The following is a 12,966-nucleotide window of genomic DNA, read 5'->3' as shown; positions in this document are numbered from 1 at the left end:
CTATTTACATTTTGAAAAAAGTGCATGTTATTTACATTCACACATTTAACATTGCATCTAGTTTGGTGCTCTTTCAACCCTTGCAGAGTGTGGAATGTGGGTGCATTACTGTTCCCCATTAGCAATTCGTTAAGCCAAGCTTTACTGGACTATCAAAAATCTTTTTTTGTTTCAGTCCTGTAGTAGGCATGCCTTTGTAGAGATTGTTTATTCAGAAAGCATCTGAAGATATGCTGAGTTAGTATGGGTCCCCTCTCCTTGAAAATGTGGCATGTTCATATATATATATCAATCTTGTAAACCTGTTTGGTGGGATCCTTTAAAGCCTAATTCAGGTGCAATCCTATGGTCTTTGAAAGAGCATTCTAAATATCCAATGCTCTGTGGGCAGACATCCTGCAGAACAGGAGAACGACAGAGGCAATTTTTGCTTCTCCATCCTCCTTGTTGTCATTTTTTCATCTAGACGGGCTTCTGCCAGGGGTGGGACCAGGGCTGGAGAAGCCACAGGATCCTGAGGACCCTGGCCTCTCTCCTCCCCATCAGAATGCCCCCTTTTTCACCTCCCTGAAGTCTGGAAGCAGCCACTGTGGTTCTTTCCATGATGGCTGCGAGGCAGCAGGGGGCTGGATTGGAACCCAGAGTCCCCCTCTTGAGGTTGTAGGGGCACCTACAGCCTCGGAAAGGGGAATCCAGAATATCCTTGTTCCCTGGGACACTCTCCAAGGGATCATAGGATTGCTTTGTAAGTTAAAGATAAAGTAAAAGGAATAATGTTATTCCTTTTTTTTTTCTTTGCATGAGGATGGTTTTAAAAAATTGGAAGTTGAAGTGATTAGTTATGAGTTATTAGTATTCAACGATGCCCTAGTACATTTTGGAGGCCATCACTGAATTAGCTTGTAAGGAGCAAAATTAATCATAAATAAATAGTAACACAGTTTAGCACTACTTGACCCTCTGGCTGGAAGCTGTCTGCAGAAATGGCTCCAAATGTCTGGGTCCTAACACTTTCACACAGCTCCTTCTTTGGTGCTGATTTCTCCGATTCCATAATTAGTTGGGAGAGAGTGATAATAGGATGTGGCGCTGACCTCAGAACCTAGCCTCGGTGTTTTGTCCAACCTTCTTGCTGGTGATTAGTCGCTTCTGCTGGTGTGAAGAGCCACTTGGAGCCAATTTGGTGACTTTATGCTTTAAAAAAAAAAATCTATTTCCCAGGAGACGTTATTTTGATGACATCACCTGCTGTGCCTCCTCATACCTATGGCATTGTGATTTCTACCTGCACTCAGAGAGGCTTTGCTCTGCAGGGAACCAAGCAGCTGCAGCTGTCACCCAAGCAAGCTCGCATGCTCCGTGTGCCAACAAGCCAGGTAGGGACTGGCATCACCTGCCGAGACCCACGCCCCTGTAGGGAACCAGCTGCTGATACCTGGATCCTCCTGGCCTTGCTCCTCCCCTGCTCTTGCTGCCTGTTCACCCGCCCTCTCCAGGTGAGTGAGCAGAGAGAGGAGCGAGGAGAAAAAGCCACAGCCTCCACACATCCTGCCCTTAGTCTGTCTCTGAGAGGGATGCTCCTTGGACCCAAAGGGAGAGGCAAGTGAGTGGGCAGGGGCAACCGTGGTGAGGAAAGGGTCCCCACTGGCACCATCGTGCCTATGGGGCCTCCAAGACCAGGAACAAGCGCTGAAGCCAGGTAACGAGCCAGAAGTAAGCAAAAGGATGCCTTTTCATACTAATGATACTCGATATGAATCTAAAGGCCTTCCTGGGGCCCTGACACCTTTTATCCATTCCTCAGTACTCCAACAGCCCATTTCCACCTTTCTAATGTAAATACAAAAAGGAGGCGGTTCTCTCTAAGGCAGGGGTGGGAAACCTTTTTCTGCTGAGGGCCACATTCCCTTGGGAGTCTGTTATTGGGGGCCACATGCCACTGGTGGGCAGGACCAGAGCCAAAAGTGCTTGTAGCAGTTCTCTTTCTGCCTCTCCCCTCTCCCTCCCTCCCCCCTCCCCTCTCCTCCCCCTCTTCCCTCTCCCCCTCCTCCCTCCCTCCCCCTCTCCCCTCTCCCTCCCTCCCCCTCTCCCCTCCTCCTCTCCCCTCTCCCCTCCCCTCCCCCTCTCCCCTCCTCCCCCTCCCCTCCCCCTCTCCCCCCTCCCCTCCCCTCCCCCTCTCCCCCCTCCCCTCCCCTCCCCCTCTCCCCCTCCCCCTCCCCCACTCCCCCTCCCCCACTCCCCCTCCCCCACTCCCCTGCCCCTCTCCCTCCCCCACTCCCCTTCCCCTCTCCCTCTCTCCCCTGCCCCATTCCTTCTTCACTCCCTGCCTAGCAAGCTGCCAGGAAAGAGAGCTTATTCTTGCCAGAGGTCTGCACTGATTGCTTGCCCTCCAAAGGGCCTTTTGAAGAAGGCTGAGGGCCGCACAATGGCCAGTCTGGTTGTGGGGTGGGAGGACACTCCAGACCCTGAGAGTACGTCACTGCCAAGAAGATGTTTCAAGCTGCAGTTCTGGTACCTCACTGCAATGCAGTAGCCACACACAGATACCTAAAGGTTCCTGGTTCTAACCTGGGCAGCACCTGACATGGCACACCAAGTCTTTAAGGGTTTTCTTGGAGGATGTAGCCCAAGTCTTTTTGGGCTCAGGGCCTCGGGGCAAGGTGGACTTCCTCTCTGCGACTATCCCTGGGTTAGAACAGTTGATTCAACTCTGGGTGACCCTCTCACCCCTCAGCCTCTCAGGGGCATGCCCTCTAGCAGGACGAGCCTGTGACTTTTATTGTCTGTCCTGGCCTGAGGTGCAAGGATGCTGCTGTTGTGTCTACCCCATCCATATGGCTCTGGGAGGTTCCCCCTCTGTCCTGAGTGCTTCTCTGTCCCTGCTGCTCCAGAGGGACTACAACTTTGAGGGAGTTGTAGCCCATGACTCATTGCTGCAGTCCTGGCCCCAGAGGCCTCACATCACTTCCTGCCTGACCATCTGCCTGGTCCACCTGGTCCATGGAGATGCTGGGGAGATGCTCCATGGCTGACTTGCCTCTTCCAGGCTGATGGGTTGGGGGACATTTATCAGCACTTTAATTTCCATCCAGACAGCTCCGCAAATATTTATTGAGGTTCAGGCAGCGATTCACCACAGTGACTCATTGCAGCGTTTACGTTGGTTTGTCATGCAGTCGCCACTCTGTGATGCAAGGGTGATATTACCCATCCAAATGTTCGTCTTGTTGCCTTTTCATCCCACGGGAATCTTTTAAATGTCTGCAAGCTTGTCACCAACAATATGGCATCGCCTTGGAAAAGCAACTTTCCATGCCAATTTTGGATCCTATCTCAATTTGAAAAGACTTCTTGTGAATCTCAAGCTGGAATTTGTTTCTTCAGTGGACATAGCCAGGTCTTCCTTTAAAGTTTTTGCAGGAGGAAATGCAAGTTAAGGGGAAAGAGGAGAGGTGGAGAGAGCCCTGCTTTTTGAGATGCACGCATTTATTTCATTTTATTTATCAGCTCAAGCATGCCATTAGCTATTTTGGCAAGCTCTTTGTGTTTTGTGATAGACTGACAGCAAGCTGTTCCCAACAGAATGTATCAGATTTCCCTGGCTCCCATTTTATCATGGCCCTATATGATTAATTTGTAATGCTGTTTACTGTAGCAAGTATAAAGTGATGCATGTTGGGGCAAAAAATCCTAACGTCGCATAAACACTGATGGGAACTGAGCTAGTGGTGACTGACCAAAAAATAAATTTTGGGCTTATGGTGGACAGCTCCATGAAAATGTCGACCCAGTGTGTGGCTGCTGTGAAAAAGGCACATTCCATGTTAGGCTTAATTAGAAAAGGAATTGGAAATAAATGCCAATATCATACTGCCCTTATACAAATCTATGATGCGACCACCCTTGGAATGCACAGTTCTGGCTGCTGTACCTAAAAAAATATTGTAGAGTTGGAAAAGGTGCAGAAAAGGGCCACCAAAATGATCAAGGGGCTGGACCAACTCCCTATGAGGGAAGGTTACAACATCTGGGACTGTTTAGCGTACAAAAAGGCGAGTGAGGGGAGCCATGGTAGAGGTATACAAAATTATGCATGGTGTGGAGAAAGTGGAGAGAGACATTTCTCTCTCTCTCTCTCTCTCTCTCTCTCTCTCTCTCATAATACTAGAACCCAAGGTGGAAGAACACAGGTGGGAGACTCAGGACAGATAAAAGGAAGGACTTCTTCACATTGTGCAAATTTGAACTATGGAATTTGCTATCACAAGACGTAATGCTGGCCACCAATTTGGATGGCTTTAAAAGGGGATTAGACAAATTCATGGATGATAAATCTATCAATGGTGACTAGCCCTGATGGCTACGTGCTACCTCCAGTACCAGAGGCAGTGAGCCTATATACACCACTTGCTGGGGAACATGGGTGGGAGGGTGCTGTTGCTCTCATGCCCTGCTTGTGGGTTCCTGGTTGACAGCTGGCTGGCCACTGTGTGAATAGAATACTGGACTAGATGGACCCTTGGTCTGATCCAGCATCAGGGCTCTTCGTATGCATTTCCTAGTCTTCCAAACTGGAGGTGCAGGGAAATATCTCTGGGATCTTCTGCATGGACAGCAATGGCCTCTATCCCAAACCTAACATACCAAGCTGCCTTTATGTTGTCAGACCACTGGTCCATGCATCCCAGTATTGTCTGCCCCAGGGGTGGGGGAACCTACTGTCCATGGGCCAAAGGCAGACCTCCAGGCTTCTCAACTCAGACCTCTAGGCTCTCTGCAGGCCACACCTTCTCACCAGCCCACGCTCTGGGTTATTGATTTAGTCCAAATCTGTCCCCAAATTACAAAGCTGATGGAGGAAACCTTGCACAAGTTGGAGAAAGAGAATGCCTGGATGTAAATGTCTTTGTTGTTGCATACTGAATATAGGTCAAAGTCATGTCCATAACTCTGTCCACTTCTGGCTCTAGCCCTGCCCACTGCTAAATGCAGAACCCGGTCAGTTTCAGCTGAGGACACATGGGCCTCGACAGGAAAAAGCCTCCCAACTCCTGCTACTCCAACTGCCATGGCTCTTGAAGGTCTCTAGGAAATAAACTTTTCTCAGCCCTGCTTGATGTGACCCTTTTAACTAGCAATGCTTCTGATTGAGCACCCGACTTCCCTCATGCTCTGCTACTGACCCACCAACATCGCTCCCCCTCAAGCAACGTTGTGCACAGTGAAGTTCTAGCTAGATCCTGATTCTTGGCATGCTGCACATTCGCACCTGCAACAGCAGAATAAAATCCAGGTTTGCAGGAACAGATTGCCTCAGGAGGTGGTGGGTTCTCCTTCTCTGGATGTATTTAAGCAGAGGCTGGATGGCCATCTATTAGGGAGGCTGAAGCAGCACCTTGCAGTGCAGAGCCTGCATTGAGCAGGGGGGGTTGGACTTGATGATCTCCAAGGTCCCTTTCAGTTCTATGATTCTTGGAATAACAGATCATGTGATTTCTGGACTCTACCATTTCACATAAATGGTGGAGGATCAGATGCTGGAACGTTCGCCCAGATAAAAAAGCTCGGCACACCCAGAAAACTAGCATGTTAGTGAGAGGAGTTCTAGTTCAGATGTACAAGTCTTCTTTTCTTTATGTGAAGGGGCATTTTGGGGGGTGGTGTAATTTATGTTGTATTTTGTGGTTTTAATTGTTGTGAACCGCCCAGAGAGCTTCGGCTGTTGGGTGGTATAGAAATGCAACAAATAAATAAAATAAATAACTTCTGGGAAACCATTTATGCCATCTACTGCTTGCAGCCTGAGGGGTTACGATCCCAGAAAAATGATGAAGTGTTTGTGTAGATTGGACCTAACATCTCTGCAATGCCACCACAGTATCACATTGTGCTGTTCCATCAGCCAAGTCGCCCCGACCTCCGCAATTATTGGCTGATGCAGCAAGCCGTAAGATTAGACTGTTAACGATCACTGTTAAATTTAACTTTTACAAAGATCATCTGTTAGAGACAAACTTGAATCCTTTTCAAGGCTGCAGTTCCACTGATATTTCTGTGTGGGAGGAATTTCTCACTCCATAATTGCTTGAATGTACCAGTGGAACATTCTAATGCTCAGCACTCTTCATAAATTGGTTACCTTGATAGCTTAGGAGCCGATCCACTTACCATTTGAAAATTGCTGGCTTGTGTCATTACAGGTAACTGTATTTTGCCCTAGTAAGACTTCATGTACACCTGCTAGGAGCTTCTTGGAGGATGGCTTTCCTGTCCATTCGCAGATGCACAGTCTAGCTTTGTTGCTGAGGAAGGAAAATGCTGCTCATCATATCCCTGCACTGCTGAAAGGTGAAGTGTGTGTGAGTGTGTGTGTATATGGGGGGGGGGGAGAGAGAGAGAGAGAGAAGTTTTAGTGCAGGGTTGGGCAACCTGTGACCCTCCAGATGTTGGACTGTCCCATAAACTCTCACTGTCCCTGATATAGACACATTCGATTGCTAAGATCACTGGAGGAGGCTTTGTTGGTTGTACCACAACCTCCAGATTATCATCTGGCAGCATCCCAGAAACAGGCCTTCCCTGTGGTGACCCCCACTTCATGGAATACCCTCCCCCTTGGTATGTGTGAGATACCAACTGTGACATGTTTCCAGCTCCAGTTATTTATTTGTTTGCTTCTTTATAACGTTTATATCCCGCCCTATATCATTAGGATCTCAGGGTGGTGTACAGATAAAGTCACTTTAAACAGTATAAAACAATAAATAATTTAAACACCCAAAAACATATTAAACCATTAAATAAGCTAATACCAATTAAAATCTAAAGCGTTAAAACAGTGTGGAACTTTAGGGAATGCATTTAGCCCTCAAAGGCTTTGGAAAAAAGCCATGTTTTAACTTGGTGCAGAAATGAAACCAATGTACATGCCAATTGGGCCTCCAAGGGAAGTGCGTTCCACAACCGGGGTGCCACAGCAGAGAAGGCCCTCTCCCACGTCCCACTATAGTGTATGTCTCGCACTGATGGGATGCAGAGGAGGGCCCTTCCAACAGATCTCAGTCCTCAGGCAGGTTTATATAGTTAAGAGTTGTGTCTTTTCACCCAGGCCTTCTCTGACTGTGTGAGCTACCCAGTTTGTTGATTGTTAGTTCTCTGATTTTAAATGTTTTAATCGCGAGTGGTTTTCTAACTTCCTTTTCATTTTAAATGTTTTAACTGAAACCTCTTGTATAACCTCTTTGAGATGTCTTTTCAGATATAGTCAAGCACTTTCTGAATTGACTAAATAAATAACGAAGTGACCATGCTGACTAGAGCTGTTCGGAGTTTCAGTCCAACAAGATCTGGAAGATCAGAAGTTGCCCAGCCCTGTTTTCAGGGCAAGACTTGAGCCAGTGGTCATTCTGAACCCCCCTACACACACACTTTCTAGTAGGGTGTCCTACTTTACAGAAGATAGTCCTCTATTTGAAGGGCTGTCAGAGGACAGTCGTCTATTGGAAGGCCTCCTCTATTTGAAGGGCTGTCCCATCCAAGTCTGGTTTAAAGATAACCCTATGAAGGGAGTGCCCAGGGGCCTTGAAGTTGTCCATCAACCGTCAGCAGACTAAGCAGACAGGCCCACAGTTCACCTGGTCACAGTCTCCCACACGATGGTGAGATGTATTGTACGTCTGCTTAAATTGCAGTGCTTATTTCTAAATGTGCATCTATCTATAAATATAAATTGGCAGATGCAAATTTTATGCACATCAGTGTCCTGTCCTCTTTGTTTGCTGACATGTAACTGGTGGCCACCCTGCTTTCAGATCCTGCAGGTCAGTGTCTCCAGAAGCCCACAAGTAGTGAGATAAGCTACAATTGTTCAGCTGGGTGGGAGCTTTGAAAAGTCTTGATGACCTCTGTTTACCATGAGCTCAGTAAACAAGTAGACCTCTTGTGTTCTGAGTTCTAGACTGTGGAGTGCTGCTTCGGTACTTATTTAATTTAAAACATTTTAACCCATTCTTTTGCAAAAAGTCTCCTAGAGACTTACAAATATCAATAGTAAGACAGTCCCTGCCTTCAGACATACAATATAAAAGACATGTCATACAGGGGGAAAGGGATGCGGAGGAAGAAGGGGAAAATAGCAAGCACCAGTTCTTAAAGTTATAGTTCTTACAACAACCAGCTGGAATGGAAACAGTTTAGGTAGCATGATGGAATGGCTGCTAGCTAGATGACAGCTGAGAAACCAGCTGTCTCTGGCTCTCCCCAAGAAGAGGAGATGGAATAGTCCAGCTTCTTTATTTTCCAGTGGAATCGAAGGACATTTGGCCACAGTACGTGGGCGGAGAACAAAGAGCAGAGAAGTTCCCATAGGCGTAACAGCCATCTTCAAATATTTGAAGGGCTGTTGCAGAGATGATGGAGCAAATCTATTTTATTTATTATTTATTTACAACTTTTATATACTGCTCCACCTCTAAACAGATTCCAGAGCGGTGAACAAGAGATGAAATGAAAAGAGATAAAAAGAATGAAACATAATATTAAAATTATTCTTTAAAAAGACAGAGTTCCAATAAAACTGAGGCTGGTTAACCAAGGAAGGCTTCCTGGAAAAGAGCCCAGTGTTGTTGCCTGCCTGACCTTCAGAGGCAGGGAGTTCCGTAGGAAGGGAGCCACCACACTGAAGGCTGTTCTCCAAGTGGACTCCAATCAGGCCATGGGTCCATGTGGAACCACCAGGAGCATGCCCTCTGGTGACCTCAGTGATCGGGCAGGTTGGAAGGGAGAAGGTGCTCTCTCAGGTATCCTGGTATTTTCTGTTGCTCCAGCGGGTAGGACCCAAACCAATGAGTTTAAATAACAAAGGAGATTTCAACTAAACATTAGGAAGAATGTCCCAGCCATATGAGCTGTTTGACAGTCAGTGGTACAGACTGCCTCAGAAAGGGTCCTCCGTTAGGGGGTTTCTAAGCAGAGGTTGGGTGGCCACTTATCAGTGATGCTGTAGCAGATTTTCTACATCAGCAGAGGTTGCATTGACTAGATGATGATGTGACTCTGTGATTCTATAATAACCATTCCCTTTCTACTAGTTGCCCCTCAGCAATGTACTTTTTTGCCACTTGCAACTGAGCATTATCAATCTTTCGCTCATTCCTGTCCTATAATATGGAGCTCATGGTTGCAGAAAGCAAGATTAATCCCTAAATTATGTAGATGCACATGTATATATAATTTCATTTCATTTTTGTTTAAATGATTTATTTAGAAGTAGCTCAAAGGAGCCATCCTATTAAAAACAAACAAAAATTACTTGAGAACCAGTCTTTTGATAGGCAGGATGCTGAAACCCTTTGTAAGAAAAGTAACCGCCAAGTCATCTTTTTCCTTCAGCCTCTGTGCTTTGCCACTAGTAGAAGTTTGTTGTGGTTGCTAAGGATTTATGGGGTGCATAAATGTCACGTATGGTGGCATTTCTGCTGCATTATATTTATACCATAGACTCAGCCATATCTCTTGTACAAGTTACTATTTGCTTCTGTGTTGTTGTTGTTTTAACCTAGGGCTGATGAACGGTCTGGCAGAGAAAGGCTTATTAGAGGAAGTACAGACCAATCTGCACTCCAACACTGAGCCAGAACCCAGCCTATGTTTTCATGTGGTTCCTTATACCGACTGCTTGCTGCAGGAATTGGGTACGTCAGGGCAGAGGATGAACTAAGATCCTGCCTATTAAATATTGCAGTTCTGAAGACTGAAAGGGGGCTAGTGGCTAAGAGGCTGAGCTGTGGACAGGAAAGTTCCTGGTTCAGATTTTTCCTCTCCCATGAACTCACTAGTAATCACCTTCTGGGCATGTGTCATCAGCAGCTACCAGTTTTAAGCACCTAGTCTGCAGAGCAGACTACAGAGGCATCTCATCAGTACATAAACTCATAATTTATCTTGATTTTAATTACAGAATACAAACTTCAGGGCAAGGTGCTGGCCTTGTAATAAAAATGAATATTACGAGCTGGCAAAATTCCTATTACAAGCCTGTTAATTTTGAGCTTCATCAGCATCACTACTTCGAACACTCTAAAATGCTACATAAATGCTGAGTGTGATTAGAAAGACAAGGGTCTGTTTATCCTGGAGGAGTAACGGATTGGACATGCCTCTGCCAAGCCTAAAAGTACAATTTTCTGTATATTTGGGAGGGAGATTGCCACCTTTACTGCCCACACAGGAGTGTGTCCTAATGCACAGTGTAGTACACCTCACAAAAGTAGGTTAACTGAAGGATCGCTTCCTCCCATATGTGCCTGCCTTGGACCTTAAGATCATCCTCAGCCGCCCTTTTCCATGAGCCCCTGCCAAAGGATGTGAGGCATGTGGCTACTAGGAGGAGGGCTTTTTCTGCTGTGGCACCCCGGCTGTGGAATGAGCTCCCTAGTGAGGTTTGCCTGGCACCTACATTGCATTCCTTTCAGCGCCAGGTGAATACCTTTTTATTTTCCCAGTCATTTTAGCATTTTAGTTTTCTAGACTTTTAGCTTTGCTGTTTTAAATCTGTATTTTAAATTCCTGCACTGCTGCTAGGTTTTATTGTGGTTGTATTGTCATATTGTGGTTTTAATGTTCTATATATTTTAAATTGTTTTATTTTGTGCCGTTCGGTTTTAATTTTTGTCAACCTCCCAGAGAGCTTCGGCTATTGGGCGGTATAGAAATGAAATGAATAAATAAATAAGTAAGTAAGTAAGTAAAATAACTAATCAGCTTTTCGGCAGTGTATTATTACTTTCATATTATTGTATATACATGTTATATATACAATGTATTGTATGTACAATATACTACACCGTATATGCAGTGGAATATATTACTTGTGATTCGATGTGTGACTCAATGTGTGGTGTGTGCCTGGATAAGTAGTAGGACCATAGGTTGTCCTTATGCGGTGTGGTATAGTGAGCCAGTGTGGTATAGTGGTTAGAGTCTTGTACTGGGACTGGGGAGACCTGGGTTCCAGTCCCCAGTTGGCCATGAAACTCACTGGGTGACTTTAGGCCAGTCACTGACTTTCAGCCTAGCCTACCTCATAGGGTTGTTGTGAGGATAAAATGGAGAGGAGGAGGAGATTTATGTACACCGCCTTGGGCTCCTTGGAGGAAAAGGCAGGATATAAATGTAGCAAATAAATGAACAAAAATGAATGAATATAAATTATGCACACAGAGAAAACCATGGTTGTAGGTATGGTAACAGCACATTGTGCAATGCAATCCTGTGCATATTTACTCAGAAAAAAGTATCACAATTTCAGTGGGAATAACTAGTAAGTGCATAGGACTTCTACCTTCATTCATTTTATTGGTTGCATTTATATTGTACCTTTCCATTGACAGGCTCAGAAGGGTGTTCGTTTCCACAGAGCTCTCTGGGGTAGATTAGACTTGAGACAGAGAAAACAAGAGCTTGTTCAAGGCTTTCAAGTGAGCTTCGGAGAAGACTTGGGATGTGAATTTATTCATTTCATGTATTATTTTAAAGATTTTTACTCCTGCTTTTCCAGTAAACTGAAGTTCAAGGTGCCTTACAATATTAAAACTAATGCAAAACTAACAGACTAAATGATGTTACAATACTGACACAAATTCTCATATGAGCAGCACTACATAGTTAAAAACAGTTCATTTAGGCAGGCTTTTGGCAATTAGGCTGATCTGTGGCTGAAGGCAGTTTAAATTGGTTGGTGCCATCTGGATTTTATTGTCAGCCACCTTGAGTGCCATTTTGGGGCAGAAAGTTTGGCTACAAAGAAGTAAAAAATAAAACAGAACGACAGACAGCCACAATTAAAAGCCACCAAAGGCTTCAGTAAATAGAAGTTTACTAAACATTTATTTACTTCTATTTTTTCACCCGGCACCTGAAAGGAATCAAAATATGTGCCAAGCAAATTCCACAGTTGGGACAGGATGGTGCAGAAGGCTTTCCTTGTTCCTGGTAGCCTAATTTCTGAAGATGGGGCACCCGGAGCAGGGCCTCAAGTAAAAATGCAGGCTTTTCCACATTATGGGTGTTCTGTCCAGCGTGCTGCTTTGGGTGTGTAGCCACTCTACATCTGGAGTACGCCATCACTGTCTTCTACAGCAATACACATAGAGTATCTTGGTCTTCTCTAGGATAAATGGTTTGAGGATTCTGGTTTTTTCCCCCTCTCACCTTTGCTTTCCCAGGTGGCAGTCTTAGTGCCGTGCCAGATCCCTGTCATATTCCCATGGACATTTTACACAGCAGGAGGTACGCCTCGGATCCTGGAATGGAGCAAGTTGTCCTGTTGACCTTCACTGGAACAGAAGCCATGAAGAGTGCTGGCAGTTTCCTTCATCAGATCCTTGCGCTTGGCTACAGGAAGCAGCAGGCTCAAACTCCAGGTAGTTCCCAGCTTGGGCCCTCCCAAAGACCCTAGGCACAGTTCCCAGGATCTCCTACAAGTAGAATCATAGGCAGGAGGGGCCAGAGAACCACCACAAACCAGACCAGATGGCCCAATAGTCCTGCCAAACACAAGACATCCTCACCTGCTCCCCATCACCTCAGTGGAGGCAGTACCAGCAACTCTGTGCACTGCGGTCATGCAAAATATTCACCCAAACTGAAAAAGTCCCCCCCCCCCCTAAATCAGGGGTGCAGAATCTAAGGCCGGGGGGGGGGGCAAATCCAGACCTTTGTAGGCCCCCTGAAGGCCACACCCCCTGGCTCCAACCTGTTTCCCCCACCCACCGATCATTGGGTAGTTTCCTGGCTTTTGTGCAGCTTTTTCTCCATTCTAAAAGGTTATGGTGCCTTTCTGAAGGGTTATTTACTGTCAGTAAGAGCTTTAAGCTGAAATATCCTGGCATTTTTGCTGTGTTGGCCCCACCTGCCTCTAGAATGCAGCCCCAGAGAGCTTCTCCAAATTGGAATTTGGCTCTTGGG

The 12,966-nt window shown here is 45.9% G+C and overlaps 1 protein-coding gene across 1 annotated transcript in view; it reads left to right on the top strand.

Moving 5' to 3' along the window:
• The window catches only part of DNAAF8 (dynein axonemal assembly factor 8), a 146,009-nt gene that overhangs the window by 86,153 nt on the left and 46,890 nt on the right, over positions 1-12,966 (top strand). The window contains exons 18-21 of the mRNA XM_084818797.1: positions 1,222-1,376; positions 6,201-6,348; positions 9,561-9,692; positions 12,225-12,422. Of these exons, the coding sequence (XP_084674923.1) occupies positions 1,222-1,376; positions 6,201-6,348; positions 9,561-9,692; positions 12,225-12,422 (633 nt within the window). The remainder of the gene's footprint in view (positions 1-1,221; positions 1,377-6,200; positions 6,349-9,560; positions 9,693-12,224; positions 12,423-12,966) is intronic.

This window comes from Heloderma suspectum, chromosome 12, assembly GCF_057233095.1.
Source record: "Heloderma suspectum isolate Gila_16-S chromosome 12, 16-S_ref, whole genome shotgun sequence".
Taxonomy (NCBI): Eukaryota; Metazoa; Chordata; class Lepidosauria; order Squamata; family Helodermatidae; genus Heloderma; species Heloderma suspectum.
Note: the sequence above shows the minus strand (reverse complement) of the source record. Positions and strands in the feature narration are given on the sequence as shown.